This window comes from Podarcis gaigeae, assembly GCF_964106915.1.
Source record: "Podarcis gaigeae genome assembly, chromosome: 17".
Lineage (NCBI taxonomy): Eukaryota > Metazoa > Chordata > Lepidosauria > Squamata > Lacertidae > Podarcis > Podarcis gaigeae.
Genome location: NC_139694.1, coordinates 33409648 through 33422123, shown reverse-complemented (window position 1 = coordinate 33422123; position 12476 = coordinate 33409648). Strand labels below are relative to the sequence as shown.

At 43.9% G+C, this 12476-nt stretch overlaps 1 protein-coding gene across 11 annotated transcripts in view; it reads left to right on the top strand.

The window, feature by feature from the left end:
• SMARCA4 (SWI/SNF related BAF chromatin remodeling complex subunit ATPase 4) overlaps positions 1-12476 on the top strand; it is a 61203-nt gene that overhangs the window by 38395 nt on the left and 10332 nt on the right. For 4 of the 11 annotated variants that reach the window (XM_083718267.1, XM_083718263.1, XM_083718266.1 and 1 more), the window contains exons 22-30: positions 630-737; positions 1433-1519; positions 2768-2814; positions 4007-4173; positions 6156-6319; positions 7554-7781; positions 8001-8099; positions 8349-8426; positions 9947-10174. In XM_083718267.1, the coding sequence (XP_083574393.1) occupies positions 630-737; positions 1433-1519; positions 2768-2814; positions 4007-4173; positions 6156-6319; positions 7554-7781; positions 8001-8099; positions 8349-8426; positions 9947-10174 (1206 nt within the window). The remainder of the gene's footprint in view (positions 1-629; positions 738-1432; positions 1520-2767; positions 2815-4006; positions 4174-6155; positions 6320-7553; positions 7782-8000; positions 8100-8348; positions 8427-9946; positions 10175-12476) is intronic. The other 7 variants (XM_083718269.1, XM_083718268.1, XM_083718265.1 and 4 more) reach the window with 3 other exon arrangements.

Sequence of the window (12476 nt, the reverse complement as noted above, 5' to 3'; positions counted from 1 at the left end):
CAAACTGGGCCTGCTCCAAAACTTTCCACCCCACCCCCTGCCTCAAGTGTTCCCCATCCTATATTTGTGCACCTGGTTATTCCTGTCTAAGTGCAGAACCTTTCATTTGTCCCTGTTAAAAAGCATTTTGTTGGGTTGGGCCCGGTTTTCCCATCTGTGAAGGTCATCTTGCATCCTGATTCTGTTTTCTGAAATATGAGATACCCCTCCCAGTTTGTTGTCATCTGCAGATTTGATTAGCATCCCTTCTATTCTTCATCCAAGGACAGAACCCTGTGGCACCCCTCCTGTTACTTTTTCCCAGGATGACGAGGAACCATTTGTGGGGACTCTTTGGAAAGCCTTATACCAAGTCAGAGACCATTGGTCCTTCTATCATACACTGACTAGAACAGGCTCTCCAAGGTTTCAGACAGAGCAACTTTTCCAGCCCTACCTAAAGGTACCAGGGATTGATTGAACTTAGAACCTTCTCCTCAGCCGCCCCCCAAATACTGCTACTCAAAGATTTCTACAAGTCTGAAGACACTGGAAGCAATGAAATCTTCCAAACTCAGGAAGGTTATTTGGATCCATGCTTTGTGAATGCAGTTTCATGAATTAATATCTCCTCTCTCTGTTCACAACAGGTGGAATATGTGATTAAGTGTGATATGTCTGCATTACAAAGGGTACTTTATAGACACATGCAAGCCAAGGGAGTGCTGCTTACGGATGGATCAGAGAAGGACAAAAAGGTTTGGATTTCAGCCTTTTTCTCTAATGTGCAGTAAGGACAGGCATCTTATTGTCAGGTCTAGTCAGTGAGTGTTTTTATTTTTTTCATGCAAGGATAGTTGTTATGATACACAATGAGGGGGAAAGCATTTTACTAAAGAATTTGAGTTTGGGCTCTTGAGGGCCTTCAGATTCATGATGAAGTAACATCTGCTCTCTTTACACAAGCCATTGAACAAACAATAATAGTATCTGACTGTAACACTGTTTTGAAACGTAATTTTAAAATTTCTTACTAGTTCCAAAATTTGTAGCAATATCATGGTGAGAAGCTTTCCTGCAGTGGTGCTCATTTTTAAAAACGTGATGTTGCAACATGGTTGCTTGAATAATTTTTGTGAAGAGGTGCACCTTCATGAAATTGTTTACTTAGGTTATCTGGTTGCATACTGCTCAAGCAAAAAAGCCAAAACAAGCACACACTTCATGAAATAAGGCAAAAGAAGGTCTCTGCCATGGTTCCTGTACTGTCCAACATTTGTTTCATGGTTTAATCCCTAGATAGAAAATGATAGATTTATTAGGAAGCACAGTGATGAAATATGCCATAAATAGTTTAACACACAAACCCAAATTAGGTTTTGCACACATTGGTATCAATAATTGTAGTTCACTTAGGGAGAAATGTTTGAATAGTGCTGTTTTATTTTTCCAGGGCAAAGGTGGTACAAAAACGCTCATGAACACTATTATGCAGCTGAGGAAGATTTGCAACCATCCCTACATGTTTCAGCACATAGAGGTAAAGAAGTGTTTTTGGTGTTGACATTTTCAGCCTGCTCAATGAGGGCAACTAGCAATGATGGGCCAAAAGTATTGCTGGAATACTTGTTCTTTAGCAGGAATGAGGAACTGCAGCCCCCCATGGTGTTGAACTACAACTCCCATCAGCCCCAGCCAATATGGCCAATGGTTTGGGATGTTAGTTGTAGTCAAACATCATCTAGAAGACCACAGGTTCTCCTTCCTGTCCTACAAAGTAGTTTGGGCATGGGATGTCTCGTAAACGTTAGATTGACCCACCATTTCTATTCAGTTCTGTCCTGCTTCCTCAACTTATTCTACCTTCTGGAACCTCCTCAATGCTGGGCCTTAGCTGTGCAGCTACATGGAGAATCTGACATGCAGTTGCATATTTCTTGCTGCTGTGACTTCCTGTGAGAATATTAAATATAGTTTTAGTAAGAATGCAGCTCCTTCTCCACACTCATGCACCCACCACCCCTGTTTACCCCACAATTTGAAGATCCAAAAGTTAGCTGCCTAGGCTCTTTTTAAGTTCTTATTCATGGAGGAGAGGGTTATCAAAAGCTGGCCATGATGGCTACACTGCCTCCACAGTTGGTGGCAATAATGCTTCTGATTACCAGCTGCTGGAAACCACGGGGTGGGGGGCAGAGTATTTTTGTGCTTAGATCCTGCTTGCGGGTTTCCCACAGGCATCTGGTTGGCCACTGTGAGAACAGGATGCTGGAATGGATAGACCATTGGCCTGGTCCAATAGGCTCTTAATGTGGTTGTATATAGTACAATACTTTGACAACATCAGCCTTTACCAGCCTTTATTTGCTTGGGACTGTTAACTCCCATTGACTGCAGTCAGCAAAGCCATCGTAGTTCTAGTTCAAAGGATATGGAGGGCACCCGGTTGGCAAAGGCTGGGCTTAATGATGGAATCTTGGAATCTATATGGAAAGCTTACAGATGTGGAATCCAGTGATGTTTGTCTCTTGTTCTTCTGTATATATTTATGCCTCATTGGAAAAGATTTCAAACCCAACTGAAGGATCAATTTATTTGTAGGGTACTTAGATTTTAAAATTGTCATAATAATGGTTATGATAGCTGAAAAGTTAATTATTGTTTACCATTATCACTTTGCATGTTACTAAAGCATGTGGACCATTATCTCTTAGAGGAAACCGTCTCTGAAATATTGTTTGGCCTGTCCTGTTCATGCTTAGACTGGCTTTCTTTTGTTTTGTTGTAGGAATCCTTTTCTGAGCACTTAGGCTTCACTGGAGGCATTGTGCAAGGGTAAGTTGGCCACCACAAAGAATTTTAGGAAGTGCATGTTTTTCTTGGGTAATCACTGAAACCAAATGCTGAAGAGGAGGAGATTTTTGTGCCCTGCTTGTCAGCTTCCAGAGACATTTGACAGGCTGCTTCTGAGTTATTGTGGGATCACTCACTGCTTTCTCTTCAGTAAAAGGATTTTGGTTAGGCTCAAAGTGCCCTCAGAACCCCAAAACCCTCTATTGTTCATTGAGGGGTTCTGGTGAGTCTTTATTTCTCCAGGAGAAAGACCAGGCCTCTTTTCATCATTGGGCACCAACACTTGCCAAGTGTTATGTTAGCCTGCCTGTTTTTAGCTTACAGAAGCCCTCACAATTCTGTTCCTAGTGTTCACATCCCTCCTTTTAACCGTTAAGTAAATTTCCCACTTGTCTTGTAGTTCCACCTTCCGTGTTGGTTTATGGTTCTGGTATTTTCCAGAATCCTTCTGTCTTTAGCTTTCAAGGTTGGTTGCTCTCAGTCATGTATCAAGCATGTATTACCCTGCTGGCTGTACCTTGAGTTACCCTGAGAGCACCTGGGGACCCCACAGCTAGAAGACTAGTTACGATTAACATTTCCCCCTGAAAATACTAATGTCAGCCTTTCCCTGCAACCTGAAGCTGTATAGAAGTATTAGTTATGTTCTAGAGCCTTCTTAGTGAAAGGGCTGGTGCCGTGTTGTTTTTTGTTGTGATTATTGGCACGGTTTTAATAGATTTTATATTTGTACATAGTTTTAATTCTATCAATGTTTAATTGTTTTTTTCATTATTGTCCCCTCCCCCCGTGTTTTTAGCAGTTCTTATTTTTATCTGTAAGCCTCCTTGAGTCCCTTAGGGGAAAAGAGAGGGTGTGAATGAATGAATGAATGAATGAATGAATGAATGAATGAATGAATGGTTGGTTGGTTGGTTGGTTGGTTGGTTGAGCCACACTGTCAGTTCACACAGTTAAAAAGGAGATCCAGTAGGGCCAGGCTTTGTGTAAAATTGCTGTGCTTCTTGAAGAAATCCCAGTATCCACTGAACATAGAAGACTTCCATCGCAAACACACAAGCATTGCTTGGCAGATAAATTGTTGTGAAAGCAGGTCCCCGAAGGCAGAATGTTAAAAGCCACTATACCAGAAGAAAACAGTTTCTTTGTTTCTCCTCTTCATGTTCTGAACCAGGCTTGACCTGTACCGCGCTTCAGGGAAGTTTGAGCTCCTAGATCGGATTCTTCCCAAGTTACGAGCTACCAACCACAAGGTGCTGCTTTTTTGTCAGATGACCTCCCTTATGACCATAATGGAAGATTATTTTGCTTACCGTGGCTTCAAATACCTCAGGCTAGATGGTGAGTTTTGCATTAGGGCCTGTAATGCTGTAGGAAGGCCTGATTTTGGCACGCAGTTAATAAAGTACCTTTCTTCATGTAGTCTCTGTATGTCTTTAGTCAGGCTGTGTGTGTGGAGCAATGTAAGAAAGTGAAACGCACCAACTTCAGTGCATAGGAAGATTCTCTTGGCATGTGCAATTTTGGGGTGTGATCCTGTATGGCCCATGGTGTAGCATGTGGAGCCATCGTGTAGGAATTTGAGCTCTTCCCTCCCCCACTGGGCCCACTTCATGCTAAGCTTACAGTGTTCTGGCTGCACCATTTCCAGTTCTTCCTCTCTGCCACAAACCTTCACAAGTTGATTTGTCTTTCAAATTTCAGAATGGCAACCAGACACTGTCAAGTGGGCTGATTCCTTTGCTTAAGTTACAGTGACCTCCCCTGGTTCTCTCTCCCTTTCATCCTTCAAGTCGTACTCTTTCCCAACGACGCCCCCTTTCAGGTGGTTCTCTTGAAATGATGGCTCCTTTTTTTTTAGTAATGATCCCAAAATACCATTGGTTTAAACATTTGGGCAGATATGTTCCTCTATCACAAGAGGATTTGAGCACATTCCCTCTGTATTTATTCCTCTTTGGTTATGCCAGCCTTTTATTATTTCAGTTTTCATGTTTCCTCTTTTTTTCCTTTCAACTGGTTCCTTAATTAGTGGCAGTGACCCTGTTCACACATTTTCCCCATTTTAAGGATGGTTTGTGAGGTAAGATCAAGAGCAGGTCTTGAACTCATTCCCCCTCAACACGCGATGCTTCACTTTGCATGGGAATGAGGCCTTTATGGTGTGTTCCCAAGTGAATGCCATAAAGTTTGAAGTACAGTGGTACCTTGGGGTACAGGCGCTTCAGGTTACAGACACTTCAGGTTACGGACTCCGCTAACCCAGTAATAGTATCTCGGGTTATGAACTTTGCTTCAGGATGAAAACAGAAATCGCACAGCAGCAGCGCGGTGCCAGTGGGAGGCCCTATTAGCTAAAGTGGTGCTTCAGGTTAAGAACGGACCTCCGGAACAAATTAAATTCTTAACCCGAGGTACCACTGTATTTACATTCTGACAGGGGACTGTCCAATAGCATCATATGCTGCACATGTAACCCCAACACTGGTCAAAAATGGGGGTCTGCTTGTATTGTGCTAGTAACAGAGAAGGCTAAGTGTAGCCAGAGTTGATGGCCTACACTGGGCAAAACAGAAGCCTGTTTATGTCATCAGCGTAGGCCCTGCATGGTTGCTACTTCAGCAACTACAGAGGCCTGGCAGATCACATACCCTACCTCCCATGTCACCAGCAATGCTGACCTAGGAACTTGCTACATGATCCACCTGCACTGTGTGATTGTAGGTCAGTAAATATTGCTAGTTGAGTTTGGGGGTCCCAACCATGCAGAAACAGCAGCCGCAACACTTTCATAAATCGGCCTTAACATAGCCTGCCCCAGTGGTTTCCTTGGTGAATGATAGTGGACAAAAGCAGGATGGTGCCTTTTTACTGCAGGTACTGGTGTGCAGCTGAGTGTTCATTTCTATCTTATTCCCCTCTTATCCCCAGTTTGGAGTACAGAAGTAGGAAGAGGCAGGATTGGGAGAAAGCACCAGTACCAACTTCCCTGTCCTCTCTTTTTCCCTTTCCCCTCTCCACCCCACCCCAAGACAGTATCTACTAATCCAAACCACCTGATTGTTCTCTGATTGTAAGTTGTCTTTCGTAATACCATTAGGAACTTAAATAGTTAAATTGATATGCAAGCTCTCCAGACATTTTGGAATGTGGGTGTATATCTCAACTTGGTTGGTTCCCAGTATAAAAAATGCTTCCCCTCTGTGGACCAGTGCTATGCCTACCCAGATTTCTGGGGTTCTTAAAGATGACAGGCTTTCTACTCAAACCAAAAATTTGTAGCAGTGGGGGAAAAAACCACTCTTGTCTCTCTACTTTTAAAGGAACCACTAAAGCGGAAGACCGTGGCATGCTGCTGAAAACGTTCAATGAGCCGGGCTCTGAATATTTTATTTTTTTGCTGAGTACCCGAGCTGGAGGCCTGGGGCTAAACCTACAGTCTGCTGACACTGTGATCATTTTTGACAGTGATTGGAATCCCCACCAGGTAATAATAAAATGCATTTGTGGGCTTCAGAAATGAAGTTTTTTTGAAACTGAATACTAGTATGGGAGTGGGGTGGGGGTGAGGTTGGTAATGATAAATTTGTAGCATGCCTGTCTTATCTGTTGAGCTGATACGAAAGAATCAGGGCTTTTCTGTGTCTTGCTGTACTTTAGTCAACAGTAAATGCACATCTATTTGATTACTGAAGTTCTGGATTTTCAACAGAATCTTGAATGTTAATGCTTCTCTATAGTAAAAACTGAGGCCCCCTTGAATATGGGGGGGTGTGCTTTGTGCCAAACATGATGGGAATCTTGGGATAGAAATCTTCCTATCACCTCCTAAAGCAATCTGGCCTTCACTGAACACACTATGCCATGGATGTCTTTGGGAAGCTCCTCACATAATTGATTAACAATGTTTCTTGTATCCCATGCTTCTTCCTAAAGGAAGCCCAGGGCAGCTAACTTAATATAATACAGAAAAATACATAAAACCAGTCAGCATTTAAAATATCAATTAAAATATATTTAAAATGGCATGTTAATATCTTCAGCGCAGAGACCTCACAATTATGCCCCAAAGTCCTAGACAGAAGTTTTAACATTCTGCTTGAATGTAGCAAATCTAGCAGACTGCCTGATTTCAGCAGAATCAGACTTCCTTAAACAGGATACTTTTGCTGAAAACACGCTGTCCTAAATCACCTTGCCATCCCTGCTGATGGGACCACACACAGGACCTCTCCCACCAATCATTAGTTTTGGTTCAGAAGCTATGGGGAAGGCACTCCTTCAGGTAATTAGGTCCCAAGTTATGGCTTTGTAAACCAAGATTTATGTAAAAGGTTTCTATATTACCCTTTGCCAGAGCTCCCAACACACACACACACACACACACACACACACACACACACAATCAGCTATTCCGATAACCCTGGTGAATGGACCACTGAGTAGAACACTGGTCTTCAGTGGAAGGGTCTGGACACACTACTGGTTCACAGGCTGACCTCAGGTAAGTCACAGCAGCTTCACTACTACTATGCAAATCTATGGTGGTAAATTAAGAAGTGGGTTCTGAACAACACTGTTCTCACATAGGTGAGACTTAATCCATTGGAGTATTGTGTGTTGAATCTCTCTAAAGTGCTGTGCATAAAAGCACATGAAGGTGATAGCTGAATTTTAACTACTCTCTGAACAGTGAGAGCTTTCTTCTCTCCCTTTCTTAGGACCTGCAGGCCCAGGACCGAGCGCATCGCATCGGGCAGCAGAATGAAGTCCGTGTGCTGCGCCTTTGCACCGTGAACAGCGTGGAAGAGAAGATCCTTGCTGCAGCCAAGTACAAGCTGAATGTAGATCAAAAGGTTATCCAGGCTGGCATGTTTGACCAGAAATCTTCCAGCCATGAAAGGAGAGCTTTTCTCCAGGCTATCTTGGAGCATGAGGAGCAGGATGAGGTAACGGAGCAGTGGGGTGGTTTTTTTGCTTTCTCCTCCTCCAGCGTATGAGTGGTGAATGCATTGCCTAGCTTTGTGCTTTGTATGACGCTGACGCAAGGGACTGTGGGCTGGAAGGAAATGGCATGAACCCTTGTCATGCTAGAAAGTGAATTTGAGTGTCAGTGAAAGGGGCTGGCTTGACAGCCCTGGAGACTGAAGTCCTCTATCTATCCACAGACCAGATACAGCACGGGCAGCGGCAGTGGCAGCGCAAGCTTTCCCCACACTGCCTCAACCCTGTGCCTCAACTCCGACTTGGAGGAACCACCTTTAAAGGTGAGAGGGGTCATTCAGTCGCCGCGCCTGTCCAGTCCTTCGCCTCACTGTGTTTTAAGACTGTCAGCAAAGTTGCCAACTCGGGTGGCGAACTTCCCTGTCCACTGAGACTACCCAGCTCGTTTTTACATGAGTAGCCAAATCAAATGTGAAATAGTAAAAACACATTCAATGTACAGTTTTGAGCAGTGAGTTGCCAGGTGGTGCATCTCCATACGAGTTAAACGGGGCTCTTTTGAAATCTTTCAGGAGGAAGATGAAGTTCCTGATGATGAGACAGTTAACCAGATGATTGCCCGGCACGAGGAGGAGTTTGACCTTTTTATGGTGAGAGTGACTGCCTTGCTTCTTGCATTTCAAACAGGTCAGCCTTATCTTCCTGAATTCAGTCTAGTATTAAGGTATACTGGAGGGGTGTTAAGTAGTGTTAACTAAAAACATCAGTCAGGGTCTAGAAATCAAGAGTCCTTCCAATAAAGAGAAGGGTTTTTTTGGGGGGGGGGAGAGAAAATACAAGGTTTCTGCAAATTCTGCCCTTTCAAACCCTTTGAGTTGATTCAATTAACTGATTATACTTGCTTTAAAAAATCCCAGTGGCAGTGAAAACAGGACAAGCACCATGGGTTCTTTTACAACAAAAAAACCATAAACTTGAGGAAGTACTTGTGTTCTGGTTGACTAGGGTGGCTATTAGTCTGAGTCTCACATTATGGCAGCAGTAGTGGAGAGAATGAATAGATAGCTGAGAGTGCCATCTTATTCTTTGTGAATAAGCTGTTACCCAGTTCTAAGGCTCAGGGCAGGTGACATACTGCAGCTGTTGGGTTGGATCCTATGCCCTTGGGATGCTTCTGTCCTTCTGTTTCCTCCAATAATCATGAGCCCCTCACTTCAGGGCCCTGAGAAAAAAGGCAGAAGGGGGGGGGAGGAGAATCCTCCTACCCTTCAGCCTGTGAACACCTAGGTTTACACTAGCTACAGGTTGCTAGAGGAGGGGAGAAGGTGACAGGTGAAGTTCTGGATTTTCAACAGAAAGGAGGGAAGTGGCAGCTGAATCTGGCTTCTTTCAAAGAAAATGATTGCATTGTTTCCTTCTGCTCTGATATGGTGTCTAGGGACAAGAGTTCTAACAGGTAGAACTCGATTCGTGATTTCCATAGAAACATACACATTTCAGGTATAAACCCCTTTTGGAGCATACTTGAAATGGCTTCCTCACCTTTCAACAGGTTATCACGCATGCATGCTGACCTCCAAAGCCTGTTAAATTGAAAATAAGCCCAATTATAAAATTAATGAGATTTATGTCAAGCATATTGCAGCCCAACCTTCATCCACTCGCAAAGGGTGGCTAACCTGTGGCGCTCCAGGTATGGTCGGACTCCAGCTCCCATCAGCCGAATAAACTTGGGAGTCCTACAACATTTGGATGTTGTCTCATGGGCCGGGCATTCCTGGGTTTTATTTTAATGAGAGAGGCAATATATAAATATTTTAAATAAACTAACATTGTTAGGCTCTGTCTTCTTTTGATGGCAAGTCTCGCCCTACTCTAGGGACATGATGCCTGCTGGTGTTTCCCCACTGTCTCTCAGCAGAAACAACTATGATTGTGGCATGAATTAGTGTAATTTTTATCCTTTGTTTTCTGTATAACCCCTAGTCTGCCCAGTATGTTGCTAACACAGGCTTAGTTTCCCATTGATGACCTTCTTCTGCTTGATGACTCTCTAAGAGCAGCTGCCCTGGGTCCAAGTAGAATATATAACCAGTACGGCCTTAGAATATATAACTAGTACAGCCAACATACTCTTTGGAGCCTTCACCTCGGGCTATTTTCCTTACAGCGCATGGACTTGGATCGCAGGCGAGAAGAAGCCCGCAATCCAAAGAGAAAGCCACGTCTAATGGAAGAGGATGAATTGCCCTCTTGGATCATTAAAGATGATGCTGAAGTGGAGAGGCTAACCTGCGAGGAAGAGGAGGAAAAGATGTTTGGGCGAGGTTCTCGTCACCGTAAGGAAGTGGACTATAGTGACTCGCTGACTGAGAAGCAGTGGCTCAAGGTATACATGGTACAGCATCGTTCTCCAATGATTTTCTAAATTTTTATTTCTACTTGTGTCTGTGTTGTCTGTCTGTGTGTCAGAAAGTTGAGGAAAATACCCAGTCTCAGAAGTTTTGATGGTCAGCTAAGATTGTGCTAGCAAGCACCGAGTTTGGCAACAATACTTTTTCTACACGATGATCAGAAATACTATGATGTTGTTAACTTGATAACCTAAATGTTGGCATTTATAAAGTCTAGGAGCTTTCTTGAAACACACATCAACTTCACCATGCAAAACTTCTGTTGGGTATTAGGAACTCAGCTGTGTGGAAACCATGTTGCCAAATTTAAATTCAACTGATCTCCTTGACAGATTGCAAACATTTCAGATGCAGTAAGCCTGCTTGCTATGCAGCTGAGTGTATGCTCTTCTTGCCTGCCTGGCCCAGCAAAGATTTCATCCTACTTGTTGCTAGGCAGTGATCCAGAGACTGGGGGCTCTTTGGCCTGCAAGAGGCAGACTTTGGGGCAGCACGGGGAGGGGATAAGAAGCTGGTCCTAAGCTGCAGTAGCCATCCCGAAGCACTGTTCCTCCTCTGAGGTTGTGCAAGAGAAAGTAAGTGCAGGTTTGGTTAACTTTGTTCTGCTGCCGATCAAGCTAAGCTGGTTTTTCTTTGTGGAACATCCCAGGTGCTGAGTTAGGCTCTTATGAGTTGAAGGATTCAAGTGCAAGAGTTAACCAGCAAAGAAGGAAGAGTTGTTCTGCTTTGTTCAGCCTTCCCAAAGGGTGAGAAATTCAGTGTGCAAGTCAGGAGCCAGAAAATCTTGCTATGAAATTCAGTTATGAGTTCCTCCTTCCAACCTACTCCCTTAAGGGCATGGTGGCGAAGCCAGGTTCTCCAGCTGAATAGTGAGGCCTCCTCCCACAAGTTATGCTGTTCTGTTTGTCCAAGGCAGGGACATGTGACTAACATGGTGAACCCCCGTTTCAAGGCATTTCTTACAGCTTTGTAGAGTGAACCAAACAAGGTGTCCTGTCCAGACTATACACTAGACAAGGATCTGTCCACTGCACTCTCAGTTGTTCTTGTTGCCTAAAATATTTGAAGCTTCGACATTTCTTACCATAGATTTCTGCTTGCTACCTGAGGGGAACACCCAGGCCTATGAACCAAGTGCACAGAAAGTGAGCCTGGCCTTAAGAAGATCCATAGAGCACATGACTGAAGTCTTTAAGGTGGTCTCTGCCACGACTTACCCTGTTAAGAGGCATTCTAGCCAGCCTTAAGGCCCTGAAGGAGGAGTTGTCAGAAAAATTAAAAAGCTGCAGCTTCTCTTGGAAATATTCTTGTACCTCATACATACTATTGTTGCAAGTGCTGCAAATGTTTCTGACATTTTTTTAAGAGAACTTATTCCTTCTTTTCCTGTTTCTGGAGAAGTGCAAAGACCATCCTGGAACTGTTAAGGGGAAACAGTTTTGTCAAAGAAGGTGGCTCAAGATGCTGTCACGTCCACTAGCTGGTCTCTGCAGACCTTGACATGTGTCTACATCTTTGTGCTGTTTCATCTATCCCTTTGGGGAGGAGCAATGCTTTAAAATGTACCAGTGCCTTGCCATTGGGAAGTTTGGTGCTGGTCAGCAGATGCTTTTGAGCTACATAGACCAGTGCATGTAACACAGTACTAAACAACTCCTTCTGGTAACTGCCAGTAGTGTGAAAGTGAGGTTGCCCATTATGCAAGTTAGTTGCACGTTCTCATGGGCACCTGCCTGTCTTCCCTGGAACAAATTATTTGGGAGAGGGACTGAAATGTTGAGGTGGCATGCATGCCTTGCATGTGTCAGATTCAGTCCATTTCAATATCACCAGTGGACCACAAGCTGAGAAAAGCATCTGCTGGAGACACTACTCCCTAGTGTCTCTAGATGCATCTTCAGCAGTGTCTCTAGATGCAGCCTATTAATTTCCAGGGGCAGGAGGCCGAAACTCAAATCGAGAAAATGCCATTCCAGCTCTCCAGCTTCTCTGATGGTAATGGCAGTGCCATTAGAGGAGATCTGCTTAAAAGACTGTGCCTCACTGCAGGGGTTTTTTCACAGACCACATTGCAACAAACCAGATTTCGAGAAGTTTATTTTGCGGAAGAGTCACTGGCATGATGACTGTTGGTGTTCCAACAGTTTCAGAGGAAACGCAGGCATCATGCACCAGCATTCATGCAGGCAACACTTCTACTTCAACTCAGAGATTGTTCAAGTGCTTTCTAGCTTGAGACCAGCATGGGCCTTTGCCACCAAGTAAAGTATCCCTTACTGGGTTTGA